The sequence below is a fragment of the Pogoniulus pusillus genome, chromosome 28, assembly GCF_015220805.1.
Source record: "Pogoniulus pusillus isolate bPogPus1 chromosome 28, bPogPus1.pri, whole genome shotgun sequence".
NCBI lineage: Eukaryota > Metazoa > Chordata > Aves > Piciformes > Lybiidae > Pogoniulus > Pogoniulus pusillus.
This window is the reverse complement of record NC_087291.1, coordinates 5,269,663-5,295,877: the sequence shown is the minus strand read 5'-3', so window position 1 is coordinate 5,295,877 and position 26,215 is coordinate 5,269,663. Positions and strand designations below refer to the sequence as shown.

The following is a 26,215-nucleotide window of genomic DNA, read 5'->3' as shown; positions in this document are numbered from 1 at the left end:
ACCCAGACTAGCCTCAGCCAGCTCTGGAAATTGAATGAAGCTTATATTTACAACTCAGCACAATATACAAGCAGGTAGTTACAGTATAGACAGAAATAGACAAGGTAAAAAGGAATACAGAAACACAACAGCCCTCCCAGAAACCTGAGTCCCCAGGAGGGGCTCCTTGCCATGCTTCCACCTTCTCCCACCCCTCTCCACCTTACCCCAGTCCCAAGGAAGAATGGAGGTTTGGCCAGGGGGTTAGGAAGCAAAGTGGATTAATCAGAGAGACAGCAGAGAGGCTACAGAGAGAAATGCAGCTCAGAGCTCCCTAGCAGAAGTTGTTCCTTATCTATGTTTGGATTCTTGTTCTTATACCTCTCAGCAAGCCTATGAGTGCAGTAGACATCACCCTTGATTCCCTTTCACAGCCTGTCATCTAGTTCTTCTCACCAAAACATTCTAGCTAGCTTCAAACTAGCACAGTGTGACCTATTCATTTGGTTTATGAAGACACAGTCATGGAAGTAGAATCATAGAATCAGTCAGGATTGGAAGGGACCACAAGGATCACCTAGTTCCAACCCCCCTGCCATGCCCAGGGACACCCTACCCTAGAGCAGGCAGTAATCAGGTAGTAAAAGGTAGTGCTAACAACACAGTTCCATCAGTTTGAAGCAAGGATTGTTTTGCTTTCTGACAGCTGTCATCAAGGTTTTTAAAGCAGGGACAGTATGCAGATCTCTTCATCCTCAGGGAGAACTCTGCCCCAATCACCTGGTGTTTGTTTCTAAAATGCCTTAAGAATGAGTTAAATATTTTAACATCTTGCTTGATATTTGTCCTTTGGCTAGAAATAGTGATTGATTTTCTAGTAACTAGGTAAAATGGCTGTGTAGAATCATACAATCCACCAGGTAGGAAGACATCTTCAAGATTGCACAAAGTCTGATGAATAGATCAAATTGTCAGCCTTGCCTCTGTGGAAATGCAACTACTTAAGGGCTTGTAAAGCAGACCATTCTATATTCATAGTAAGAGCAGGGTGGGATGTGGTAGTGGGAGTTAAGAGAGAGTTGAAGCAGTTGCAGCAGTCTTACATATTCTGTATCTAAAATCTACTTGTTGGGTATTTTAAATACTTCTAGAAAAAGCAACACAGGTTAGAGATAGGAATTAATTTTGGGAGAGACTTGCTGGAAATTGTAGCTACTAAACTGTGTGAAATATCTGTTCTTAGAAGGGGCATGGATCATTTGCAATACATTTTTAATGAGCATCTGGTTACTGCTTCTTCCCTTTTAAGGTTTTCTTTTGCATTTCTCTATTTGGTTTTGTTCACTAACTGTGATGGTTTGGGTGTTCCCTGCCCCCCCCCCCCCCCCCCCCCACTTTGGAAAACCACCCAGACTAGACTCTGTGGCTCTGGAAATTGAATGAAGCTTTGTATTTACAGCTTAGCACAATACACAAGCAGAGAGTTACAATAGATACAGAAATGGACAAGTTAAAAGATAACACAGAAACACAACAGCCCTCCCAGAAACCTGAGTCCCCAGGAGGGGCTCCCAAACACCCTTCCACCTTTCTCCCACTCCTCTACCTTTCCCGAGATCTTTATGCCCAAGGAAGATTGGAGGGTCAGCCAGGGGGGTTAGGAAGAAGGTGGATTGGTTGCACAGATAGCAGGTTAGGTTAGAGAGAGAGAGAGAGAAGTTCAGCCCAAAGCCCAGACAGCAACTTTGTTATCTGTATTTATGTTCTTGTTCTTATACATCTCAGCAAGCCTATGAGTGAAGTAGACATCACCATTGTTTCCTTCTCACAGCCTGTGATCTAAACCTTCTCACCAAAACATTCTAGCTAGCTTCAAACCAGCACAGAGCCTATAATCTAGTTCTTCTCACCAAAACATTCTAGCTAGCTTCAAACCAGCACAGAGCCTATAATCTAGTTCTTCTCACCAAAACATTCTAACTAGCTTCAAACCAGCATGGAGCCTATAATCTAGTTCTTCTCACCAAAACATTCTAGCTAGCTTCAAACCAGCACAGAGCCTATAATCTAGTTCTTCTCACCAAAACATTCTAGCTAGCTTCAAACCAGCACAGAGCCTATAATCTAGTTCTTCTCACCAAAACATTCTAACTAGCTTCAAACCAGCACAGAGCCTATAATCTAGTTCTTCTCACCAAAACATTCTAGCTAGCTTCAAACCAGCACAGAGCCTATAATCTAGTTCTTCTCACCAAAACATTCTAGCTAGCTTCAAACCAGCACAGAGCCTATAATCTAGTTCTTCTCACCAAAACATTCTAACTAGCTTCAAACCAGCATGGAGCCTATAATCTAGTTCTTCTCACCAAAACATTCTAGCTAGCTTCAAACCAGCACAGAGCCTATAATCTAGTTCTTCTCACCAAAACATTCTAGCTAGCTTCAAACCAGCACAGAGCCTATAATCTAGTTCTTCTCACCAAAACATTCTAACTAGCTTCAAACCAGCACAGAGCCTATAATCTAGTTCTTCTCACCAAAACATTCTAGCTAGCTTCAAACCAGCACAGAGCCTATAATCTAGTTCTTCTCACCAAAACATTCTAACTAGCTTCAAACCAGCACAGAGCCTATAATCTAGTTCTTCTCACCAAAACATTCTAACTAGCTTCAATCTAGCACAGAGCCTATAATCTAGTTCTTCTCACCAAAACATTCTAACTAGCTTCAAACCAGCACAGAGCCTATAATCTAGTTCTTCTCACCAAAACATTCTAGCTAGCTTCAAACTAGCACAGAGCCTATAATCTAGTTCTTCTCACCAAAACATTCTAACTAGCTTCAAACCAGCACAGAGCCTATAATCTAGTTCTTCTCACCAAAACATTCTAGCTAGCTTCAAACTAGCACAGAGCCTATGATCTAGTTCTTCTCACCAAAACATTCTAACTAGCTTCAAACCAGCACAGAGCCTATAATCTAGTTCTTCTCACCAAAACATTCTAACTAGCTTCAAACCAGCACAGAGCCTATAATCTAGTTCTTCTCACCAAAACATTCTAGCTAGCTTCAAACCAGCACAGAGCCTATAATCTAGTTCTTCTCACCAAAACATTCTAGCTAGCTTCAAACCAGCACAGAGCCTATAATCTAGTTCTTCTCACCAAAACATTCTAACTAGCTTCAAACCAGCATGGAGCCTATAATCTAGTTCTTCTCACCAAAACATTCTAGCTAGCTTCAAACCAGCACAGAGCCTATAATCTAGTTCTTCTCACCAAAACATTCTAACTAGCTTCAAACCAGCACAGAGCCTATAATCTAGTTCTTCTCACCAAAACATTCTAACTAGCTTCAAACCAGCACAGAGCCTATAATCTAGTTCTTCTCACCAAAACATTCTAGCTAGCTTCAAACCAGCACAGAGCCTATAATCTAGTTCTTCTCACCAAAACATTCTAACTAGCTTCAAACCAGCACAGAGCCTATAATCTAGTTCTTCTCACCAAAACATTCTAACTAGCTTCAATCTAGCACAGAGCCTATAATCTAGTTCTTCTCACCAAAACATTCTAACTAGCTTCAAACCAGCACAGAGCCTATAATCTAGTTCTTCTCACCAAAACATTCTAGCTAGCTTCAAACTAGCACAGAGCCTATAATCTAGTTCTTCTCACCAAAACATTCTAACTAGCTTCAAACCAGCACAGAGCCTATAATCTAGTTCTTCTCACCAAAACATTCTAGCTAGCTTCAAACTAGCACAGAGCCTATGATCTAGTTCTTCTCACCAAAACATTCTAACTAGCTTCAAACCAGCACAGAGCCTATAATCTAGTTCTTCTCACCAAAACATTCTAACTAGCTTCAAACCAGCACAGAGCCTATAATCTAGTTCTTCTCACCAAAACATTCTAGCTAGCTTCAAACCAGCACACTAATGATAGTCTATCTCTCTGATTAATCCACTTGCTTCCTAACCCTCCCATGCCAACCTCCATTCTTCCTTGGGGCACAAGACAATGTCTGGGGTAAGGTGGAGGGGTGGGAGAAGGTGGAAGGGTGGTTGAGAGCCCCTCCTGGGGACTCAGGTTTCAGGGAGGGCTGCTGTGTTTCTGTATCACCTTTTACCTTGTCTATTTCTGTCTATAACTGTATATACTGTAACTATCTGCTTGGATATTGTGCTAGCTGTAAATATAAGCTTCATTCACATTTCCAGAGTCTAGTCTGGGTGATTCCAAAGTGTGTGTGTGGGGAACACCCAAACCACCACATCTGTTTTAAAGACCAAATAGTAACAAAGCAGTGAAATAGTTTTCTTCTTGACACATCAGATGTAGTCCATTTGCAGTGCTCTCATAGAAAACTATGTGGGTGAAAGACAGTCTCCTCTTCTTTAAATATGTTTCATTTAAAAACAGTTGTCTTCAATTTATTACACCTAATTATTAAGCTCCATGATCCTATTTATAGGCAGTTTTTTTGCTTGAATGAATCTTGAAATTCAAAAAGCCAATCCAGTTAAAAATGGACATGCTGAAGTGTTTAACTTGCAGTTTAACAGCTGGGTCAGGGTCAGTTTTTCACTTTCTCCTCATTATAATTTCCCTTTTTCTTATTTTCAGGCTGACAGTGTAAATCAATTTAGGCACTTTGAAATGAAATACAACTTAATTGGCATGTAAAGATGAAAATATGCAGTGTGGTAACTTCCACATACCCTGAAGTTGCTTGTGTGTGTGTAATTTCTACGTGGCATCTGCATGGAATTGTAGGGCTTGCAGGGTTTTCTTTATAGTTTTGTTTCTGTAATTTAAAGTTAAAGAATAGTAGTTCTTAAATACTTTGTAATGACATAAACCAGAGCTCTTTTGTAACTGGAAATGATAGAAGTCTGTAGAGCAGTTTACATCTCTGCAGGTGTTCCTCTTCCTCATTTGCACACCTGAGCCTTAACTTGCCTGCTTCCCCAAACTGATGGATTCCTCGAATTGATTCATGCCTCAGGGAAAACAGCCTCAATGTTGCTCAGCTGGAGGAGGATCTTTCTAATATGTGTAGTTATGCCTCTTCAAGTATTATTTCTCTGAGGAAAAGTTTTAGAGAGGTTTGATGAGGGTGGTTTTTTTCCTGTAACGTGGAACATTCCTGCTCATAACAGCAGTTATGGTCTTCAAAGGAAAATAAAGTTCTGCGTGAACACCTACATGAGGAACATGTCAAATTCTAGTAGTTGTTTTAGTGCACTTTGGCCACAGCAACCCCATGCAGAGATACAGGCTGGGGTGGGAGTGGCTGGAGAGCAGCCAGACAGAGAGGGATCTGGGGGTGCTGATTGATACCCGCCTGAACATGAGCCAGCAGTGTGCCCAGGTGGCCAAGAGAGCCAGTGGCATCCTGGCCTGCATCAGGAATGGTGTGGTCAGCAGGAGCAGGGAGGTCATTCTGCCCCTGTACTCTGCACTGGTTAGACCACACCTTGAGTGCTGTGTTCAGTTCTGGGCCCCCCAGTTTAGGAGGGACATTGAGATGCTTGAGCGTGTCCAGAGAAGGGCAACGAGGCTGGGGAGAGGCCTTGAGCACAGCCCTACGAGGAGAGGCTGAGGGAGCTGGGATTGGTTAGCCTGGAGAAGAGGAGGCTCAGGGGAGACCTTATTGCTGTCTACAACTACCTGAGGGGAGGTTGTGGCCAGGAGGAGGTTGCTCTCTTCTCTCAGGTGGCCAGCACCAGAACAAGAGGACACAGCCTCAAGCTGTGCCAGGGGAGATTTAGGCTGGAGGTGAGGAGAAAGTTCTTCCCTGAGAGAGTCATTGGACACTGGAATGGGCTGCCCGGGGAGGTGGTGGAGTCGCCGTCCCTGGAGCTGTTCAAGGCAGGATTGGATGTGGCACTTGGTGCCATGGTCTGGCCTTGAGCTCTGTGGTAAAGGGTTGGACTTGATCTATGAGGTCTCTTCCAACCTTGGTGATACTGTGATTTTCCTCCCTAGAGTGTTTTGTCTTGTACATATGTACAGGTCAAGCCACTGAAGGAGAAAATACAGAGGAAACAGTATGGAAAAGAAATGAGATGATGCCTGAAAGAAAAGCAAGCACTGGGTGGTGAGTGATCATCATCCTGTATCTTGGAGTGAGGAAAAGGAAACCTACAACCCTGTCATCTTGCCCAAGCCACACTAAGAGCTCTTCTCTGGCTGCTCATGGTCAGGAAAACGACTGTGTTTATTTTGTTAACAACAACTCATAGGCTACTGATTAGAGTTCAGATGTGAACATCCACAGAGTTAAACATTTCAGTAGCAAACAGATTTTACTGACATTTCTGTGTCGTTTCTCTACAGATGATTCAGACCATCAGGACTCTAGTTGAAAATACAGATAGCTTATATGAGAAGATAGTACAGTGTCAGAAAGCAGGTAAGTACAAGTTGTGTTTGAAAAACATTACAAAGAACTTGCTAAATCAAGTTTATTAACTGCAGAAAAAAATACCTACCAAAAAAAACAAACCCCAAAACAAAGAAAAACAACCCAGAAGAGATTGTTGTAGTTACTGTAATGTGTACTTGAAGCAGATTGTGTAGTTGGTTCTTAACCCCTTCACAGATAATCTCTTTTTCACCCTGATATGTTGTCATGATTTTCTGCTGTGAACGTGGGTTTGAGTTTTGAAGGATTCAGTTTACTTTGAATAGCATTTCTGACTGTCCCCTTCGATCATGATTGGTTTATTTTTGTCCTTTTTGTGTATTTTTAAACAGTTATAAATTCACTTTTTGTGTGAGAAACAGGAAGTCTGCATCTGTGACTCGTGTCACTCCTGTGCTATGAGGACAGACTTGAAAGAGTTGGGGCTGTGCAGTGTGGAGAGGAGGAGGCTCCCAGGTGACCTTCTTGTGGCCTTCCAGGATCTGAAGGGAGCCTCCAAAAAAGCTGGGGAGAGACTTTTTAGGTTATCAGGAAGTGACAGGACTGGGGGGAATGGAGCAAAGCTGGAGGTGGGGAGGTTCAGGCTGACTGTGAGGAGGAAGTTGTTGAGCATGAGAGTGGTGAGAGGCTGGAATGGGTTGCCCAGGGAGGTGGTTGAGGCCCCATGGCTGGAGGTGTTTCAGGCCAGGCTGGCTGAGGCTGTGGGCAGCCTGCTCTAGGGTACGGTGTCTGTGGCCATGGCAGGGGGGTTGGAACTAGATGATCCTTGTAGTCCCTTCCAACCCTGCCTGGTTCTCTGGTTCTATGACTCAATCTGCACAATGGCTTTTTAAGTGCACATAGAATCATAGAATCAACCAGGTTGGAAGAGACCTCCAACATCATCCAGTCCAACCTAGCACCCAGCCCTATCCAATCAACTAGACCATGGCACTAAGTGCCTCATCCAGTCTTTTCTTGGAGACCCCCAGGGACGATGCCTCCACCAGCTCCCTGGGCAGCCCATTCCAATGGGAAATCACATGTCTTCATCTGTCTGATATTCAGCATCCCGCTGCTCCCATCATCTTCCGTGGTTCTCTTCCATTCTTGGATCTGCTGCTCTGCTTTCCTATATACTGAAGATATCCCTGAAAAAAGTAGTGCTTTTCCACCATCACCCTTCCTTTAGAAACTCTTTGTTAGCACTGTCTTCCAACTTAGATCGGCAGCAGGAAGGCTTAGCAACACAGAACCGTCAAAATACGTTGTCTTGTGGATTTGTACACTCCCACCTTGAATCTCCCACTCTTGTGGTGACAGCATGCCATGTATTTTGAGCTTCATCAGTGTCTCAAGCTGTTTAGATCCTTGCTTAGATAAAAGGCAAAAGCTAATTGCTGGCATTACTTTGCATTTTAGGAATGTTGCCCTTTGGAAAAGTTTGCTTTCTATGAGCTGATCCAGATTGCAGCCAACTTCCACGTGCCTTGTTTTATTTGAATTGCATGTGGGTCCAAGAATCCTTTGTTTAAGGAAGCTAAAGATTTAAAGCCTGTCTTAAATAGTGGTGAGTTTGATCTCATTCAAATGAGAGATCTCCACCGTGGAGATATAGACCTAAGTATGGATTAGGCAATAGATTGTGCTATTTAGGGCAGCTTTAGTCCTGCAGGGTTAAGGCACTTTTAAAGATGAACCAGCTGAATTGAATTACCTTTTAATATCCATGGGTTTAGAAGATTTTCATATGACTAATTGGTCTGATGATCTCAGTAGATGCTCTACTCTATAAATTCTGAGTAAAATTATGATCTTGTCTGGGCTTTTTTGCTCTATGGCTCAGATAGTGAAAAGTCTGATAAATAACAAACACTGAAGCTGCCAAGAAGCAGAATCATAGAATCAATCAGGGTTGGAAGGGACCACAGTTCCAACCCCCCCCAGCCATGGATATGTAATATGCCAGAATTCCTTTCTCAAAGGGTTTCTCTTAACAGTGGCTGTTAGGTACAGTGGGACACAGTGCAGTGCTCCATGCCCAGCTGAGTGCATTTACAGATTCACAACATAAGACATAACCTCCTAACTTCTCAATATGGGTTTAATTAGGAACCAAACTCCCATGAGAGCAGCAACATCAAGAGGTTAGTAGTTTTAGATCTTCAAACTGAAGTGGGATGTGGGAGGCTCTCTGAGTATCTGCAGGACTAGGCAGCAGCCATCAGAAATTTGATGAATGCTTCAAGGTGACAATAGTGCTGCCTGAATCCACCTGCACATTTGGTCTATAAAATTCAGGTTATTTATTAAAAAAACATTTAAGAAGCACAAGAAGCATCTAACAAGTGCTGGATTTAGAACTTCCATTGAACTCTGAGTTTAGAAGAGCTTTTTATTGCAAGGACTGCTATGTAGTCTTTTATAACAAAGATCAGAGAATCAGTCAGGGTTGGAAGGGACCACAAGGATCATTTAATTCCAACCCCCCTGCCATGGGCAGGAACACCCTAGCCTAGATCAGGCTGCCCACAGCCTTATCCAGCCTGGCCTTAAACACCTTTAGGCATGGGGCCTCAACCACCTCCCTGGGCAACCCATTCCAGCCTCTCACCACTCTCCTGCTCAACAACTTCCTCCTCACATCCAGTCTGACTCTCCCCACCTCCAGCTTTGCTCCATTCCCCCCAGTCCTGTCACTCCCTGATATCCTGAAAAGTCCCTCCCCAGCTTTTTTGTAGTCCCCTTTCAGATCCTGAAAGGCCACAGAAGGTCCCCTGGGAGCCTCCTCTTCTGGACATGTTCCTGTGCAGCTTAAGCTAGGTGAAGCTGCTTTAGCAAGGAGGTTGGACTAGATGATCTTTGGAGGTCCAGTCTTTCCCCTGCTACTCTGTGACTCTGTGTAGCTCATTTCATGCTCTAGGATCTCAGCTGCACTATTCTTAGATCAACCATTATAGTTTTGGTTTATGCATGTGCATCATTTCCCTGCCTGCATTTTTGGTAAGGTTTGCCTCTATATTAATTTCTGGGTTTTTTTTCCCTCTTTTTACGTCACAGCTGAGCTGCTTTCACTTTTTTCTTGCTTTGCTCATTTGGTAGCAGGAGTCTCTGCTGCCTGATAGATAGTCAGCCATCGTCATGCTTTCCATCATGTTGCCCCACTCTCTCACTGTAAACATCCGCCAGGCTGCTTCCTTTGACTTGGGTTATAAATGATCCAACAAATACAGCTAGATCCACACATCCTCCTACCACCTTAACCAAAATAGTTTCCACTGCTTCCGTGTACTCCCCACTCTTTCTTTGCCCATCTGTTCTCTTCTTTTCCCTCATACTTGGATTCTAAGCTGTTGGTGCAGGGACTGTCTTATTTATTCTGCCTCTACAGTGACTGAACCAGCAGGGACTTGGTTTATTAAATAATGCAAGTAGTGAAAACCATGAAATGTCTGCATTTTCAAACATGGGCTCCAGAGCAGTTCTTCAGTAGTGTCAGAAATAGAGTACAGTGTCAGGAAAGGGAGTAGCTGCATGTTCTGGATGCTGTCAAAGCTAAACACAGTGTACAATATCAGTTGGGGAGAATCGTAGAATCAACCAGGTTGGAAGAGACCTCCAAGATCATCCAGGCCAACCTAGCACCCAGCCCTAGCCAATCAACCAGACCATGGCACTAAGTGCCTCAGCCAGGCTTTGCTTGGACACCTCCAGGGGTGGTGAATCCACCACCTCCCTGGGCAGCTCATTCCAATGCCAATCACTCTCTCTGCCAACAACTTCCTCCTAACATCCAGCCTAGACTTCCCGTGGCACAACTTGAGACTGTGTCCCCTTGTTCTGTTGCTGGTTGCCTGGCAGAAGAGACCAACCCCACCTGGCTACAGCCTCCCTTCAGGTAAGAAGTTATGTCTGAGCTGCATGTAGAAAAAGATTAGCATAGCCATGCAACCAGTGCAAATATTGCTTGTAGTTGACAACTGAAGTAATGAATAAGTTGTTGAAGCAAAGCCTGGATGAGACATTTAGTGCCATGGTCTAGATGACTGGCTAGGGCTAGGTGCTGGGTTGGACTGGATGATCTTGGAGGTCTCTTCCAACTTGGTCAATTCTATGATTCTAATAAAATCAAGGTATTTCTTTTACTATTTGTTTCTATTATCTGCAGGGTTTTTTTGGCATAGAATCTTCCAAAACAAAGCATAGAAGGTGCAGAAAAATAATATCCTAAGCCATATGTTATGTGCAGATTAGATAATCCATTAATAGTGGGAAAAAATGATATAATTGCATCTGGAGAAGTGCATTTGCCTGAGTATGCACATACTTGTGCAGTTAAGTTTTTGACATCTGAAGTAGAGGCTGAGGGAGCTGGGGGTGTGCAGCCTGCAGAAGAGGAGGCTCAGGGCAGAGCTCATTGCTCTCTACAACTACCTGAAGGGAGGCTGTAGCCAGGTGGGGTTGGGCTCTTCTGCCACACAAGCAGCAACAGAACAAGGGGACACAGTCTCAAGTTGTGCCGGGGAGGTCTAGGCTGGATGTTGTTAGGAAGTTGTTGGCAGAGAGAGTGATTGGCATTGGAATGGGCTGCCCAGGGAGGTGGTGGAGTTGCCGTACCTGGAGGTGTTGAAGCAAAGCCTGGCTGAGGCACTTAGTGCCATGGTCTGGTTGACTGGCTAGGGCTGGGTGCTAGCTTGGACTGGATGCTCTTGGAGGTCTCTTCCAACTTGGTTGATTCTATGATTCTTATCATCCAGGAGCTCTCAGGCAGCTCAAGTTTCCTAAAAGACTAATAATTGTAGAAGTAATTAAATGTTGTAAAGTGATTTGCTTACTATGTCTTAGGGAGAGCAAGAGCTGAATTTTCATTTGCAAGGATATGGAAAATCTTATGTATTTGTTAAAAAAAAAAAAGGACATTTAATATTCAGAGTTTTTTTGAAGCATGTCTTAATGGCACTTTTACACTAATTGCTATGGACATATTTTTCATTTCATTGATGTAGCTCTAAATGAAAAGCTCTTTCATCTTTATTTTCTTCTTCTGTTACCATCTTAGAAGTCAGTTTCATTTAGGAGTTAAATATTTTTGTCATTACTCTGCCACTCTCTATGCATGAAATAGTGCCAAGGCAAAATGCAAGAAGACCAAGAAGTGACATAAGAAAGGGAATACCAGGAGTCAACAGTTAAATTCTCTGCTGCAGTCGTACTCTCAGATTAAGTCATCTGTGTCTTGTGTAGCAAGTACCATTCATTCCATTCAGCAGATGGAAAAACTGAGACTAAGGTGCAAGAATCTAGTTCAGTTTGTCACTCAAAGTAGGAATAGAAAGAGAAATCAAATCCAAATCTACTTCCCCATTACAAGAGGGATGTGGAGATGCTGGAGCATGTCCAGAGAAGGGCCACTGGGTTGATCAGGTGTCTGCAGCAGCTCTGCTATGAGGACAGACTGAAAGAGTTGGGGCTGTTCAGTGTGGAGAAGAGGAGGCTCTGAGGTGACCTTCCAGGATCTGAAGGGGGCCTACAAAAAAGCTGGGGAGGGACTTTTGAGGCTATCAGGGAATGACAGGAGTAGGGAGAATGGTGCAAAGCTGGAGGTGGAAGATTCACATGTGGCCACAGGGACTGCCCAAGTGTGTCTTAGGCTTATAAGGAACCTTCTCCTTTGAGTGTTGCATTGGTGCCAGCTGCTGGTACAGGTCACCACCATTCTTGGCTGTTACAGCTTTTTTCTACTGGAACAGAAGCTGGAGACAGAAACTGAGTTTCTTTTATGTTCTCAGGTAGTGACAGGGCTACGGAGAATGGAGCAAAGCTGGAGATGGGTAGCTTCAGGCTGGCTGTGAGGAGGAAGTTGTTGAGCATGAGAGTGGTGAGAGCCTGGAATGGGTTGCCCAGGGAGGTGGTTGAGGCCCCATGTCTGGAAGTGTTTAAGGCCAGGCTGGCTGAGGCTGTGGGCAGCCTGCTCTAGGCTAGGGTGTCCCTGGGCATGGCAGGGGGGTTGGAACTGGCTGCTCCTTGTGTTCCCTTCCAACCCTGACTAATTCTATGATTGTATCATTCTCCCTGGTTGTTTGCTTAGAGTTAGTCTAGCTTTAGTTTATTGTGGTAAGAAGGAGTTGTGCTGATCAGTTCAGAAGAGATGTTGATGATAGGGGTGTGGCTGGTGCACTTGTTTGCTTAGGCTTTACATGGGTATGCCTTGCTAGGACAATCTGACTCAGTTTGGTGTTCTGAAAAAGGGCACTGAGCTGCTGCTGCCAGCAGTCAGAAATACTTAGCTTGAGTGAAATGTCCTTGGCAGAAATATAACAAAACATGAGTGTAAGGAAGGGAGAGGGTGATTGGTGAGACCCCATCTCGTGTACTGCGCTCAGTTTTGGGCTCCTCAGTTTAAGAGGGACAGGGATCTGCTGGAGAAGGTCCAGCAGAGAGCTACAAGGATGGACAAGGATGCCTTATGAGGAGAGGCTGAGAGACCTGGGACTTTTTAGTCTGGAGAAGAGAAGACTGAGAAGGGATCTAAAAAATGTTTATAAGCATCTGAGGGCTGGGAGTCAGGAGCAGGGGGACAGGCTCTGCTCACTGCTCCCTGGGATAGGACAAGGAGCAATGGGTGTAAGCTGCAGCACAGGAGGTTCCACCTCAACACAAGGGGGAACTTCTTTACTGTAAGGGTCCCAGAGCACTGGAATAGGCTCTCCAAAGAGGTTGTGGAGTCTCCTTCTCTGGAGCCTTTCAAAGCCTGTCTGGATGCATTCCCCTATGCTCTGTGTTAGATTGTATGGTCCTGCTGTGGCAGGGGGGTTGGACTGGATGATCTCCTTGGGTCCCTTCCAATGCATGACATCCTGTGAGCCTATGATTACAGAAGGTATTTGATGAACCAGAAGAGAGCTGTTCTGGCTAGCAGAATCTGGTTGCCACTGTCTCTGTGTTTGAGGTGCTGGTGGTTTCATATGTATGTAAGAATAATCTGGAATCTACAGCACATCATTGTCCTTCATTTCTCTTTGGGTGGCTTCTGTGTCAAGTTATTTGATCACTAGTACCCATGGATTTAAAGGACAATATTTGTAGAGGTGGAAATGAGATACAGAACTCCAAAAATTTAGCTGTATAGTACAGATTAGAAAAATCTTCATTTTTATGGTGGCTTTAGGAATGTAATATATACATGGATCTGTTCCTAACAACTACCTGAAGGGAGGCTGTTGCCAGGTGGGCTTGGGCTCTTCTGCCAGGCACCCAGCAACAGAACAAGGGGACACAGTCTCAAGTTGTGCCAGTGGAGGTCTAGGCTGGATGTTAGGAGGAAGTTGTTGGCAGAGAGAGTGATTGGCATTGGAATGGGCTGCCCAGGGAGGTAGTGGAGTCACCATCCCTGGAGGTGTTGAAGCAAAGCCTGGCTGAGGCACTTACTGCCATGGCTTAGTTGGTTGTCTAGGGCTGGGTGCTAGGTTGGACTGGATGATCTTGGAGGTGTCTTCCAACCTGGTGGATTCTATGATCTAGTTGATTGGCTGGACTGGATAATCTTGGTTGGATAGGTTGCACTGGATGGATAGGTTGGCCTGGATGATCTTGGAGATCTCTTCCACCCTGGTGGATTCTGTGACAGGGTATTCTGTGATAATGTATTACATGTAAATGTTGAAGCATGCCTGCTTATTGGGCAAGTAGAAAATCTCAAATCACTTACACAGGTAGAATTCTAATTTGTACTTGAGCTGTAACTTGTTTTAAGTCACAAGCATCTGCCAACTTGTGCCCTCAAAATGCCCTTTATGCATGAGACCCTGAGAGCAGGCTTTAATGCATGACTTCCACAGAAGAGTTGCTGTAACCAGTGTTGGATTGATGTGTGTGTACCTATGGAAGGAGAGTGTTTAAATTTAGGGTTTATATGACTTGTAACAACTGCACAAAACCTTATTTTTCTTGTATCTGTGCAGTGCACTTGGTTAAAACTAAAGCTTTGGTCTCTTTACTCAATGCTTAGGTCAAGGTAACCTGAAGTTTGCCAAAAGCCTTTGGTTTGGAGTTGTCAGGCACAGTAGTATACATGGATGTGCTAAAGTGTCCTTGGCAGTTCACTTGGCACTCTTCCTTCACAGTTTCTTTCTTTCTCCTCAGGGCTAAGGTCAAAGAGTGATTTTCTATGCTGGCCCTAGCAAATAAGATGTTAGCTGGACCACTGTGGTGTGAATTTAGTGCACAGAAGAGCAAGGCATAACATTAATTTTGAGGAATAAAGTGTTTCATTAACTTAAGGCTTCCATTCTATAGCAACTCACAAAATGATTTTTACATGTGGCACAAGAAATTCAGTTGTGCTTAAAGAGTATCTTTGTATAGAAAATATTTGCTTGGCTCCAGGCAGCGACCCAGCAGGTACCTGAGTGTGGATTTTGGCTTCACAGAGATTTGTGTGTATTAGTATGTTGCATAAGGTTGCACATTACTAGATCAGATATATTTGTGTTTGAAGAACACTTTTTCACTATGCTTTTTACCTTAGCAGTTTTACTGTCTCTGTGACCACAAAAATGTATTAAAATAGATAATATGTTCCTCTTTTGTTCTCCACAGCAATGGAGTTTCATGAAAATCTGCATAATATAGGAGCAAGAGAGGGCTTGAAAGAAAGAAAACTGCAAAAGTCCGTGGAAAGTTTTACATGGAACATTACAATTTTAAAGGTAATGTGTCCTGAGTGCTGTGTCCAGTTCTGGGCTCCTCATTTCAAGAGAGATGTTGAGATGCTGGAATGTGTCCAGAGAAGGGCAGTTAAGCTGGTGAGGGGCCTTGGAGCACAGCCCTGTGAGGAGAGGCTGAGGGAGCTGGGGGTGTGCAGCCTGCAGAAGAGGAGGCTCAGGGCAGAGCTCATTGCTGTCTGCAACTACCTAAAGGGAGGCTGTAGCCAGGTGGGGTTGGTCTCTTCTGCCAGGCTACCAGCAACAGAACAAGGGGACACAGTCTCAAGTTGTGCCAGGGCAGGTCTAGGCTGGATGTTGTTAGGAAGTTGTTGTCAGAGAGAGTGATTGGCATTGGAATGGGCTGCCCAGGGAGGTGGTGGAGTCACCATCCCTAGAGGTGTTCAAGCAAAGCCTGGCTGAGGCACTTGGTGCCATGGTCTGGTTGATTGGCTAGGGCTGGGTGCTAGGTTGGCCTGGATGATTTTGGAGGTCTCTTCCAACCTGGTTGATTCTATGATTTTTATGGTTAGTTACTATATTTTTCTGTTCATAACTGCTATTCCAATATTATTACAGGTCAGTTGTTCTGTGTCACAGTTGATGTGGATTTCTTCACATCTATAACCACTTGGTACAGTTTATGTAACTTGAAAACAGCAAATTCTGACTGTGAAGTTGTCTTCTTTCCTGTGGTTGAGAGGTGTAGTTTCTTTCAGTTTGACATTTTCTTCTTGCATTAACAGGACCCACTGTAATCTTGACTGCATGGGTGAAGTGTTGAGTATTGATTTCTCTGAAGTCCATTGGGCTGAAAGGAAGCTATGGGAGATGTGGCATTTGAATGGACTCAGGAGTGTTAAGGTTAATGCAGTTATTTGAAACAAAAGGCAGTTAGTGAAAACAAAAGGCTGTTGGTACTGCAGTTAGAGATGAGTCATAGGGTGGTTTGGGTGGGAAGGGAAGTTAAAGATCATCTAGTTCCAACCCCTCCTGCCATGGCAGGGACACCTTCCGCTTGCCCAGGTTGCTCAAGGTCACATCCAACCTCCAGGGAGCAGGCACCCACAATCTCCCTGGGCAACCTGTTGAATGGTGATTAATGGTACATACATGAGCCAGCAGTGTGCCCAGGTGGGCAGGAGAGCCAATGGCATCCTGGCCTGGCTCAGGGACAGTGTGGCCAGTAGGACAAGGGAGATTATTCTGCCCCTGTACTCAGCACTGGTCAGGCTACCCCTTGTGTGCTGTGTCCAGTTCTGGGCTCCTCAATTCAAGAGAGATGTTGAGATGCTTGAATGTGTCCAGAGAAGGGCACCAAGGCTGGGGAGTGGCCTGGAGCACAGCCCTGTGAGGAGAGGCTGAGGGAGCTGGGGGTGTGCAGCCTGCAGAAGAGGAGGCTCAGGGCAGAGCTCATTGCTGTCTACAACTACCTGAAGGGAGGCTGTAGCCAGCTGGGGTTGGTCTCTTCTGCCAGACAACCAGCAACAGAACAAGGGGACACAGCCTCAAGCTGTGCCAGGGCAGGTCTAGGCTGGATGTTAGGAGGGAGTTCCTGCCAGAGAGAGTGATTGGCATTGGAATGGGCTGCCCAGGGAGGTGGTGGAGTCGCTGTTGCTGGAGGTGTTGAAGCAAAGCCTGGATGAGGCACTTAGTGCCATGATCTGGTTGACTGGCTAGGGCTGGATGCTAGGTAGGCGGGATGCTCTTGGAAGTCTCTTCCAACCTGCTTGATTCTATGATTCTATGAATTAGATTAGTGATCCAGTCTGGAGTAAGTTGAGTGTGTGTGAGCTGCAGATTCTCTTTGCATTGTGTGTTTCAGCACAACAATGAGTGAAAAAAAGCTTTCAGGCAGGGACCCTTAAGAAAGTAGAGTGTGGAACAGTTTGAGTTTGTTATCACTGCTCTTTCATCTCAGCAAAGTACATATATTTATACAGAGAGCAAAATTCTGTCTCTAATTTATTCCCCTGACACTGTCCTTACAGCCCAAATTATTCAAGTTTTGTGTTTACATCCACTAATGAGTTCTTGTCTCCCACTCAATCAAATCTTTCATCACTACATTAAAGTCTATTTTCATTCTAAAGAAACTTACTTTCTCCTACACACTTTTTTTCATTTTTAGATGTTACTGAAAATAGAATTCCCTGTTGTCTCCTTACGCTGAACTGCAACAGAAAACAGCAGTGCACCTGTATTTCTCTAGCTTTCCATGTTGATTTCATAGAATCATAGAATCAGGCAGGCTTGGAAGGGACCAGAAGGATCATCTAGTTCCAACACCCCTGCCATGGCTACAGACACCCTACCCTAGAGCAGGCTGCCCACAGCCTCATCCAGCCTGGCCTTAAACACCTCCAGCCATGGGGGCCTCAACCACCTCCCTGGGCAACCCATTCCAGCCTCTCACCACTCTCATGCTCAACAACTCCCTCCTCACATCCATCCTGAACCTGCCTATCTCCAGCTTTGCTCCATTCCCCCCAGTCCTGTCACTCCCTGATATCCTGAAAAGTCCCTCCCCAGCTTTTTTGTAGCCCCCTTCAGATTTCACAGTGTGTCTTGGTGCCCCTTAAGTTGTCCTGCAAAAACCTGATACAGAGGAGGATCAAAAGGAGATCTGACATTTGCTGCAGTGTGCACATTTAATGCATTCTGAGAGTGTGTGTGCAGGGTCTGGCTGCAGCTAAACGGACCAGACTGTCACTTTTCTGTTATTTGAAGACAGTGCATGGGATGTGTCAGGTACCATTTCTGTGCTACCTAGGGGAAAGAAAGGGTTTGGGCAAATGTCAAAGAAATTAGTTCTTAGCCCTCCTTACTTTTCTGTCAGAGGTGTCAGATAACAGCTTGGATAAGCCAATCTGTTTAATGCTTCCTGAAACAGCAGTACCTTTGCTTCCTCTTGCCTTTCCATTCAGAACATAAGGGTTGGTGGGTGGGAGGCTTGCAGTTGGTGAGCGACTGAAATGTGGAGTCGTGATTTCTGCATAAGCCAGGCATGAGGGAACCCACATGAACTGGCTCTTCAGAGCATCTCCTGGCTTTGTGCATATCCTTAGGATTAAAGGGATTGCAAAGCTAGAAGGCCTTCCTTTTGAAGAGATTCTTAGAATCATAGAATCATAGAATCAACCAGGTTGGATGAGACCTCCAAGATCATCCAGGCCAACCTAGCACCCAGCCCTAGCCAGTCAACCAGACCATGGCACTAAGTGCCTCATCCAGGCTTTGCTTGAAGACCCCCAGGGACGGTGCCTCCACCACCTCCCTGAGCAGCCCATTCCAATGGGAAATCACTCTCTCTGTGAAGAACTTCTTCCTAACAAGAGCTTTTCAACACTGATTTGTTTTCTTCCTGTTTGCAGATGAAGATCCTTTCTGTAGGAAGGTACAGTTTGTCCCCTAATGAATAGTGTGGTGTTGTGTTTTACCAGCTCTAAAATCTATGAGGACAGGGCTGGAAGGTGAATGCTCACATTCTTTAAACATTAAGAGAAGGACAACTTTAAGAAGAATTTCTTTTATTCTCTGGATTTCTCTGCCTGCACCAAATCAGCTTCCCCCTCAAACAGCACGAAAATAAACCCTTTTCTGTTCACTGGCCTCAAATTTTGCTCTTCAGCAAGCAAGACAGTTGAGCAGCCAACACACTGAAGGCAGTGCTGTGCTGAGATGGATTTAACTTGTTTTTCTTGTGCTTAGGAACAGTATTTCACATATTCTCTTGGCTGTAGTGTAGGAATTTCTGTGTGGCTCAGAAGAGTAGCGCTAAATGATTGTGCTTGAGTGCCATCCTCAGCTCCCCCACTGAGCCACTGTAAAATGCTCACATAGAATCAGCCAGGCTGGAAGAGACCTCCAACATCATCCAGTCCAAACTATCACCCAGCCCTGTCCAATCAGCTAGACCATGGCACCTCATCCAGGCTTTGCTTCAACACCTCCAGGGACGGTGACTCCTCCACCTCCCTGGGCAGCCCATTCTAATGCCAATCACTCTCTCTGCCAACAGCTTCCTCCTAACATCCAACCTATACAGCTGATTTATTTCCCAAACTGATGCAGCTGCATTTCACCCTCAAGGTACATATTGATTCTGCTTCCCTCTCCCCCACCAATGGGGACATTTTGACTACAGCTGATGCAATGGAAAGTCTGATAAAACAAGAGCATTGACAACTGAGTTCAATGGGAACTCTCTGTTTAGAACCTCTGACATAGCTGTTGAGTACCTCTGTATGTGTGCATGCACAAGCTACAGTTACAAGTTTAAAGGGTTGTGGCTTTCCTAACTTGAAGCCATATGACCAAGATTATTATTAGTAGAGTGTGTTTGAATTCTGCTGAGCTGCCTTCACCTAGTTTCTGTTCTGCCTTTATGCACACATTGCCACTCTCATGCACCCTGTGCACATGCACATAGGGACACTTGTTGGAGAACATCACTTAGAGTGAATCTAGTCTGCTATAGTAGCCTCTCTTGCCTAACTGAGAGATTTAGAGGTTGTACATTGTTAGAATGTTCTTTTCTTTCCAACAGACAGTTTGCAGGGCCATTTGCTGGTAATCTATTTATTGTTATTACTCAGACTGATAGCACTCATATTTTCTAAACATAGATGATCACATTTGCTGCCAGAAAGAGTACACAGTCGAAGAAAGAAAATCACTCTAAGTGTTATTGCAGCAGACTCCTACAACAACCTTATGTAACAGTTTATGGACTTTTCTGGCATGGCAAAAACCACCACAGGCTCAGGAGCCTATGAGGACAGACTGAGGGAGTTGGGGCTGTGCAGTCTGCAGAAGAGGAGGCTCCCAGGTGACCTTCTTGTGGCCTTCCAGGATGTGAAGGGGGCCTGCAAAAAATCTGGGGAAGGACTTTTCAGCCTCTTAGGGAGTGACAAGACTTGGGGGAATGGAGCAAAGCTGGAGATGGGTAGGTTCAGGATGGAGGTGAGGAGGAAGTTGTTGAGCATGAGAGTGGTGAGAGCCTGGAATGGGTTGCCCAGGGAGATGGTTGAGCCCCCATGGCTGGAGGTGTTTAAGGCCAGGCTGGCTGAGGCTGTGGGCAGCCTGCTCTAAGGTAGGGTGTCTGTGGCCATGGCAGGGGAGTTGGAACTAGATGATCCTTGTAGTCCCTTCCAACCCTGAATGATTCTATGATCTTTGATATAAAAGAGTAGGGTTCTGCACTTTGGCCACAACAACCCCAAGCAGCACTAGAGGCTGGGGACAGAGTAGCTGAGAGCAGTCAGGCAGAGAGGGACCTGGAGGTACTGGTAGATAGTAGCTGGACATGAGCCAGCAGTGTGCCCAGGTGGCCAAGAGAGCCAATGACATCCTGGCCTGGATCAGGAACAGTGTGGCCAGCAGGACAAGGGAGGTTATTCTGCCCCTGTGCTCAGCACTGCTCAGGCCACACCTTGAGTGCTGTGTCCAGTTCTGGGCCCCTCAGTTCAAGAGAGATGTTGAGGTGCTGGAACATGTCCAGAGAAGGGCAACGAAGCTGGTGAGGGGCCTGGAGCACAGCCCTGTGGGGAGAGGCTGAGGGAGCTGGGGGTGTGCAGCCTGGAGAAGAGGAGGCTCAGGGCAGAGCTCATTGCTGTCTACAACTACCTGAAGGGAGGTTGTAGCCAGGTGGGGTTGGTCTCTTCTGCCAAGCAACCAGCAACAGAACAAGGGGACACAGTCTCAAGCTGTGCCAGGGGAGGTCTAGGCTGGATGTTGTTAGGAAGTTGTTGTCAGAGAGAGTGATTGGCATTGGAATGGGCTGCCCAGGGAGGTGGTGGAGTCACTGTGCCTGGAGGTGTTGAAGCAAAGCCTGGATGAGGCACTTAGTGCCATGGTCTGGTTGACTGGATGGGGCTGGGTGCTAGGTTGGCCTGGATGATTTTGGAGGCCTCTTCCAACCTGGTTGACTCTATGATTCTATAACTAGAAGGAAGGACTTTGTGTTGGAGAAGAGAGTAATATACACAGATTCACTTTTCTGTGTCACCCTGGTCTAAACTTGATCCCACTTGGCCAAATGTACTTAAGTCACTTCTTGACAGCAGTAATCCAGCCCCTTATGCCAGATCCTTTCTTGTCTACAAAGTCTATCTTTCCTGATGAGTTTTGTCCAGACACTCTGAGTTTCCTGCTTAAAAATCCAGCCACTTGAGGGAAACTCTGCCTTCCTTTCTCCTCCTCATCCAGTATTCTGTTCCTACTTGGTGCTTGGCTTTCTCTTCTGGCAGTTCCTTACCCTTTGCTTTTCAGTTCGTGTTGGCCTCTCTTTGCCTCCTCTAGAGAACCTTCCAGATGACAATTTTAGTTTTCTTCTTACCTTACCTGATTTCATCATATGCTGCAGTCTTCTCCCTGCTCTGCATTTGCAGTTTGCTCTCTCACTAGCTTTTAGTCTCCTTACCAAGCTCTCTCACTCTTTTTGAGTCATTAGTCCTTATCCTTGGCTCTTTTTATCCCCAGGCTTATTTCAGTATGGGAGATTTTGTCACTCTTTGTTCTGTATTCCAATCCCAAATGTTGCCTCAAGTCTTTTCCTTCTCTGCTCACCTGTGTGATCCAAATTCAGTGTGGCTGCCTTGTGTTTGTTTTTCATTGTTTCACAAGCTGCTCCTTCAGTCAGATCTAGTCTGTGCTTTGTATGGTGCAGTCTGATTTCCCTTTCTGCAGTCCTAGACTTCTTGACAGGGCAGTCCCAGAGAATGCTCTTGCCCCCTCCTTTGCTCCCTCTGTCTCCTCACCAGAGTCTTAGAATCACAGAATCAGTCAGGGTTGGAAGGGACCAGAAGGATCATCTAGTTCCAGTTCTCCTGCCATACCCAGGGACACCCTACCCTAGATCAGGCTGGCCACAGCCTCATCCAGCCTGGCCTTAAACACCTCCAGCCATGAGGCCTCAACCACCTCCCTGGGCAACCCATTCCAGCCTCTCACCACTCTCATGCTCAACAACTTCCTCCTCATGGCCAACCTGAACCTACCCATCTCCAGCTTTGCTCCATTCCCCCCAGTCCTGTCTCTCCTTGACAGCCAAAAAGTCCCTCCCCAGCTTTTTTGTAGGCCCCCTTCAGATCCTGGAAGGCTACAAGAAGGTCACCTGGGAGCCTCCTCTTCTCCAGACTGCACAGCCCCAACTCTTTCAGTCTGTCCACATGGGAGATGTGCTCCAGCCCTCTGAGCATCCTCGTGGCCCCAGGCTCTTCCCTTCCTCCAGGCTTGTTTTTGGACTGCCTGCATTGGCAGCCCAGTGTTGGTAGTAAGACAACTTGGAAAAGCCATAGAGAACCTCCTCAGCTTTTCCTTCTAAGGCACATTCATTAGTGTGAGGGAATGGAACATTTGCTGTCTTGCAACATTGCTGGAGTTGTCAAGAGATGAAGAATGATGGGGAATGAAATTCTGAGTGGCTGTACTAACCACATTCAAAATCTGATTTTTGTTTCTTAAGAGCTTGTCATTTGGATCCACTGCTCTGGGTCCCTGCAGTCACTTGAATTGCACATCCCTACCCTAAGTGGGACTGGGGAAAGGAGGATGGAAGAGTGTTAAAACAAAAATCCTGGCAGCATTTTCCTGTCTTTGTACTCAGAACTGAATGAATCATATGGATGAGGTTAAGGCATAATGTTAAACAGGATGATAATAAAATCTACCAATGGTAAAAAGCCTGTGTAGAAATAAAACTGGTTTAAGAAGCTGAAGTTTGGCAAGGATATAAGCAGCTGAAAGTGAGTTTTTTTAGACAGAAGAAGTTTTGGGCAGCCTCACTAATAGACTTTTCCTAGCAGCACTGCCTATAATAAACAACTTGATTAAAGTTCCAGAGCTATATTCCACAAATCCATGTAAAATGGAACTTGGACTAGAAACAGATGCACTCAAGATATGACTCATTTAGTCTGCTGGAGTGTTTTAAATTAGCTTTTAGTTGTTTGTCAGTTTGGGGGGAAAAAAAGTATTATTAAAAAAAAAAAAGTAGGCCTGTTTTGCCTTCAGAAAGAAATGTTGCTGAAGTTTATGAACTTGGTAAATTGATCTAGTTGTGTCCAGCTCTGAGCTCCTCAAGTCAAGAGAGACCTTGAGGTGCTGGAAGGTGTCCAGAGAAGGGCAACGAAGCTGGTGAGGGGCCTGGAGCACAGCCCTGTGAGGAGAGGCTGAGGGAGCTGGGGGTGTGCAGCCTGCAGAAGAGGAGGCTCAGGGCAGACCTCATTGCTGTCTACAACTACCTGAAGGGAGGTTGTAGCCAGGTGGGGTTGGTCTCCTCTCCAAGGCAATTGGCAACAGAACAAGGGGACACAGTCTCAAGTTGTGCCAGGGGAGGTCTAGGCTGGATGTTAGGAGGGAGTTCCTGCCAGAGAGAGTGATTGGCATTGGAATGGGCTGCCCAGGGAGGTGGTGGAGTTGCCATACCTGGAGTTGTTCAAGCAAAGCCTGGATGAGGCACTTGGTGCCATGGTCTGGTTGATTGGCCAGGGCTGGGTGCTAGGTTGGCCTGGATGATCTTGGGGATCTCTTCCAAGCTGGTTGACTCTATGATTGACCAGGGCTGGGTGCTAGGTTGGCCTGGATGATCTTGGGGATCTCTTCCAACCTGGTTGATTCTATGATTGACAAGGGCTGGGTGCTAGGTTGGACTGGATGATCTTGGAGGTCTCTTCCAACCTGGTTGATTCTATGATTGAGCAGGACTGGGTGCTAGGTTGGACTGGATGATCTTGGGGATTTCTTCCAACCTGGTTGATTCTGATTGAGCAGGGCTGGGTGCTGGGTTGGACTGGTTGATCTTGGAGGTCTCTTCCAACCTGGTTGATTCTATGATTGCTTTCCTGAAAGTTGCTGAGTTGCTGACCTCTCTCTCTTTGTTTATGCAACCAGCTGGCTGCAGAGAAAGCAAAGAGCTTGGTTCTTACTGACATCAAATCATTCAATTTTGCATTTTGTTTTAGGTTATCAGGGTTTTGGAGTTCTGTTTGGTTTTGCTGTTTAGCTTTGTTTGTTTGTTTTAGCAAGGCAACTGTACCATTAACATGAAGAAATAGAAGGAGAGGGGAAAAAAAGAGCATGCTCTTATCACCTGCATTGTGACTGTGTGTATTTCTTACAGGGACAAGCTGATCTTCTCAAATATGCTAAAAATGAAGCCCTGGAGAACCTGAAACAAATCCATTATGCGACTCTTTCGTGTGGACTCAATAAGCCAGGCACTGAAAATGCACAGATCTCAAAGCCCCGCCGAAGCCTGGAGGTCATCCCTGAAAAAGCAGGTGATGAAAACGGAGAGTGAGAGAACCCTCTTCTCCCAATCCTGGAGTTTATAACTCTGTGGCCAAGTGTAGCTGCATAGGACATTTGCTTTGCACTTAACTGTTGGAAAATATTTGGGATTCTCTTTTGTTTTTAAAGCACAACTGGAGAAGCTAATCACAACCTATCGAAACTGTGAATGTATGTAGCAACTCTGCTCGTGAAGCCAACGATATTGTGTGACGTGGAAATTAACTTCTTGGCCAAAAATCTAGCATCCATGTAAAAGATACTGCACTTGAGTAATAGAGTGCTGAAAAGTTCATTGCTGTGCCCTAGAGGAGTGAACCTTTTCAAAGGAGCTGCCAGCTAGAGGCCAGGTGGTCCAAAAGATTTGGCTAACACCTTGATTTTCAAACGGATCAGCTGCACAGGTCCTGCATTTCTTTGCACAGTTTTCATTGTGCTAGTGAGGGGGAAGGATTCTTTGGAAAATCAGGTCCCAGATATTTCACACTAGGTGTAATTCAGCCACTCAGATTTTTTTTTTGGGGGGTGGGTGGGTGTTGAAGTGTTGTTGATTTTCTTGTTGAGCCATAAATTAAACAGAGAATGTAACTAGACAGTGATCACTGCCTTCAGTGCACTATAGGAGAGCCATGATGTAAAAGGAAAACGTGCAATCAATCTGATAGCCTATTGTCAGAAGAAGATACAAAACCTATTTTGCCTAAGATCCTCTGCAGATGTGTGTAGATAATGTGACCAAACCGCAAGCAAAACGTTGTAAATAGTTTTTCATTCTGTGAAGTGCTCATACAGTGGGGAGGGGGGGGGGGGGAAATAAGAGTTTTATGAGGTCTCTCCCAGAAGAGTAAAGCTTTTAATTAAATTTTAACTTCTTTGGCTTTTATTTTTCAAGTGTTTTCTTCCTGAGATCTCAATAAGCAGGTTTGTCAAAAACAACCACACAGCAAAACCACAGAAGAAAAGAAAAACCAATAATTGCTGTTCTGGTTCTGTTTTGGTTTTCAGGTGATGTTAGGTAAAGGTATTGTAGCTGATATGCTCATTGTAAAATGACTATACCAACCTGCAGTGTTCTCTTACTGGTTTTGATTTGATGATAAAATGGACTATCTCGTTGCAGAAGCTAATAAATTTGAAGGAAAACAAGCAAACTCCTACAGAGATCAAAATGCAGTGTTTGTTCAGCTGGGGGTGGGGGGATGCTGATGTGAGCTGAAAGGCATTGCTGGTTACAGGTCCTCGAGATGTGCGTTCGACCTTGATTCTTATTTTCTTAGGCAATTCAAGCTGCTGGTTCTGCGTCATAGAATCAGTCAGGGTTGGAAGGGACCACAAGGATCAGCCAGTTCCAACCCCCTGCCATGCCCAGGGACACCCTACCCTAGAGCAGGCTGCACACAGCCTCAGCCAGCCTGGCCTTAAACACCTCCAGCCATGGGGCCTCAGCCACCTCCCTGGGCAACCCATTCCAGCCTCTCACCACTCTCATGCTCAACAACTTCCTCCTCACCTCCAGCATGAACCTACCCATCTCCAGCTTTGCTCCATTCCCCCCAGTCCTGTCACTCCTTGACAGCCAAAAAGTCCCTCCCCAGTTTTTTTGTAGGCCCCCTTCAGATCCTGGAAGGTCACCTGGGAGCCTCCTCTTTTCCACACTGAACAGCCCCAACTCTTTCAACCTGTCCTCACAGCAGAGCTGCTGCAGCCTCTGAGCATCCTTGTGGCTCTTCTCTGGACACACTCCAGCATCTCCACATCCCTCTTGTAATGGGGGCTCCAGAACTGGATGCAGTACTCCAGGTGGGGTCCCAACAGAGTAGAGGAGGAGA

The 26,215-nt window shown here is 45.4% G+C and overlaps 1 protein-coding gene across 1 annotated transcript in view; it reads left to right on the top strand.

The window, feature by feature from the left end:
* Positions 1-25,537, top strand: part of PLCL2 (phospholipase C like 2) — a 112,570-nt gene extending 87,033 nt beyond the window's left edge. The window contains exons 5-7 of the mRNA XM_064166944.1: positions 6,324-6,399; positions 14,989-15,098; positions 24,217-25,537. Of these exons, the coding sequence (XP_064023014.1) occupies positions 6,324-6,399; positions 14,989-15,098; positions 24,217-24,396 (366 nt within the window). The 3' untranslated portion in view covers positions 24,397-25,537. The remainder of the gene's footprint in view (positions 1-6,323; positions 6,400-14,988; positions 15,099-24,216) is intronic.
* The last annotated feature ends 678 nt before the right edge of the window (positions 25,538-26,215 follow it).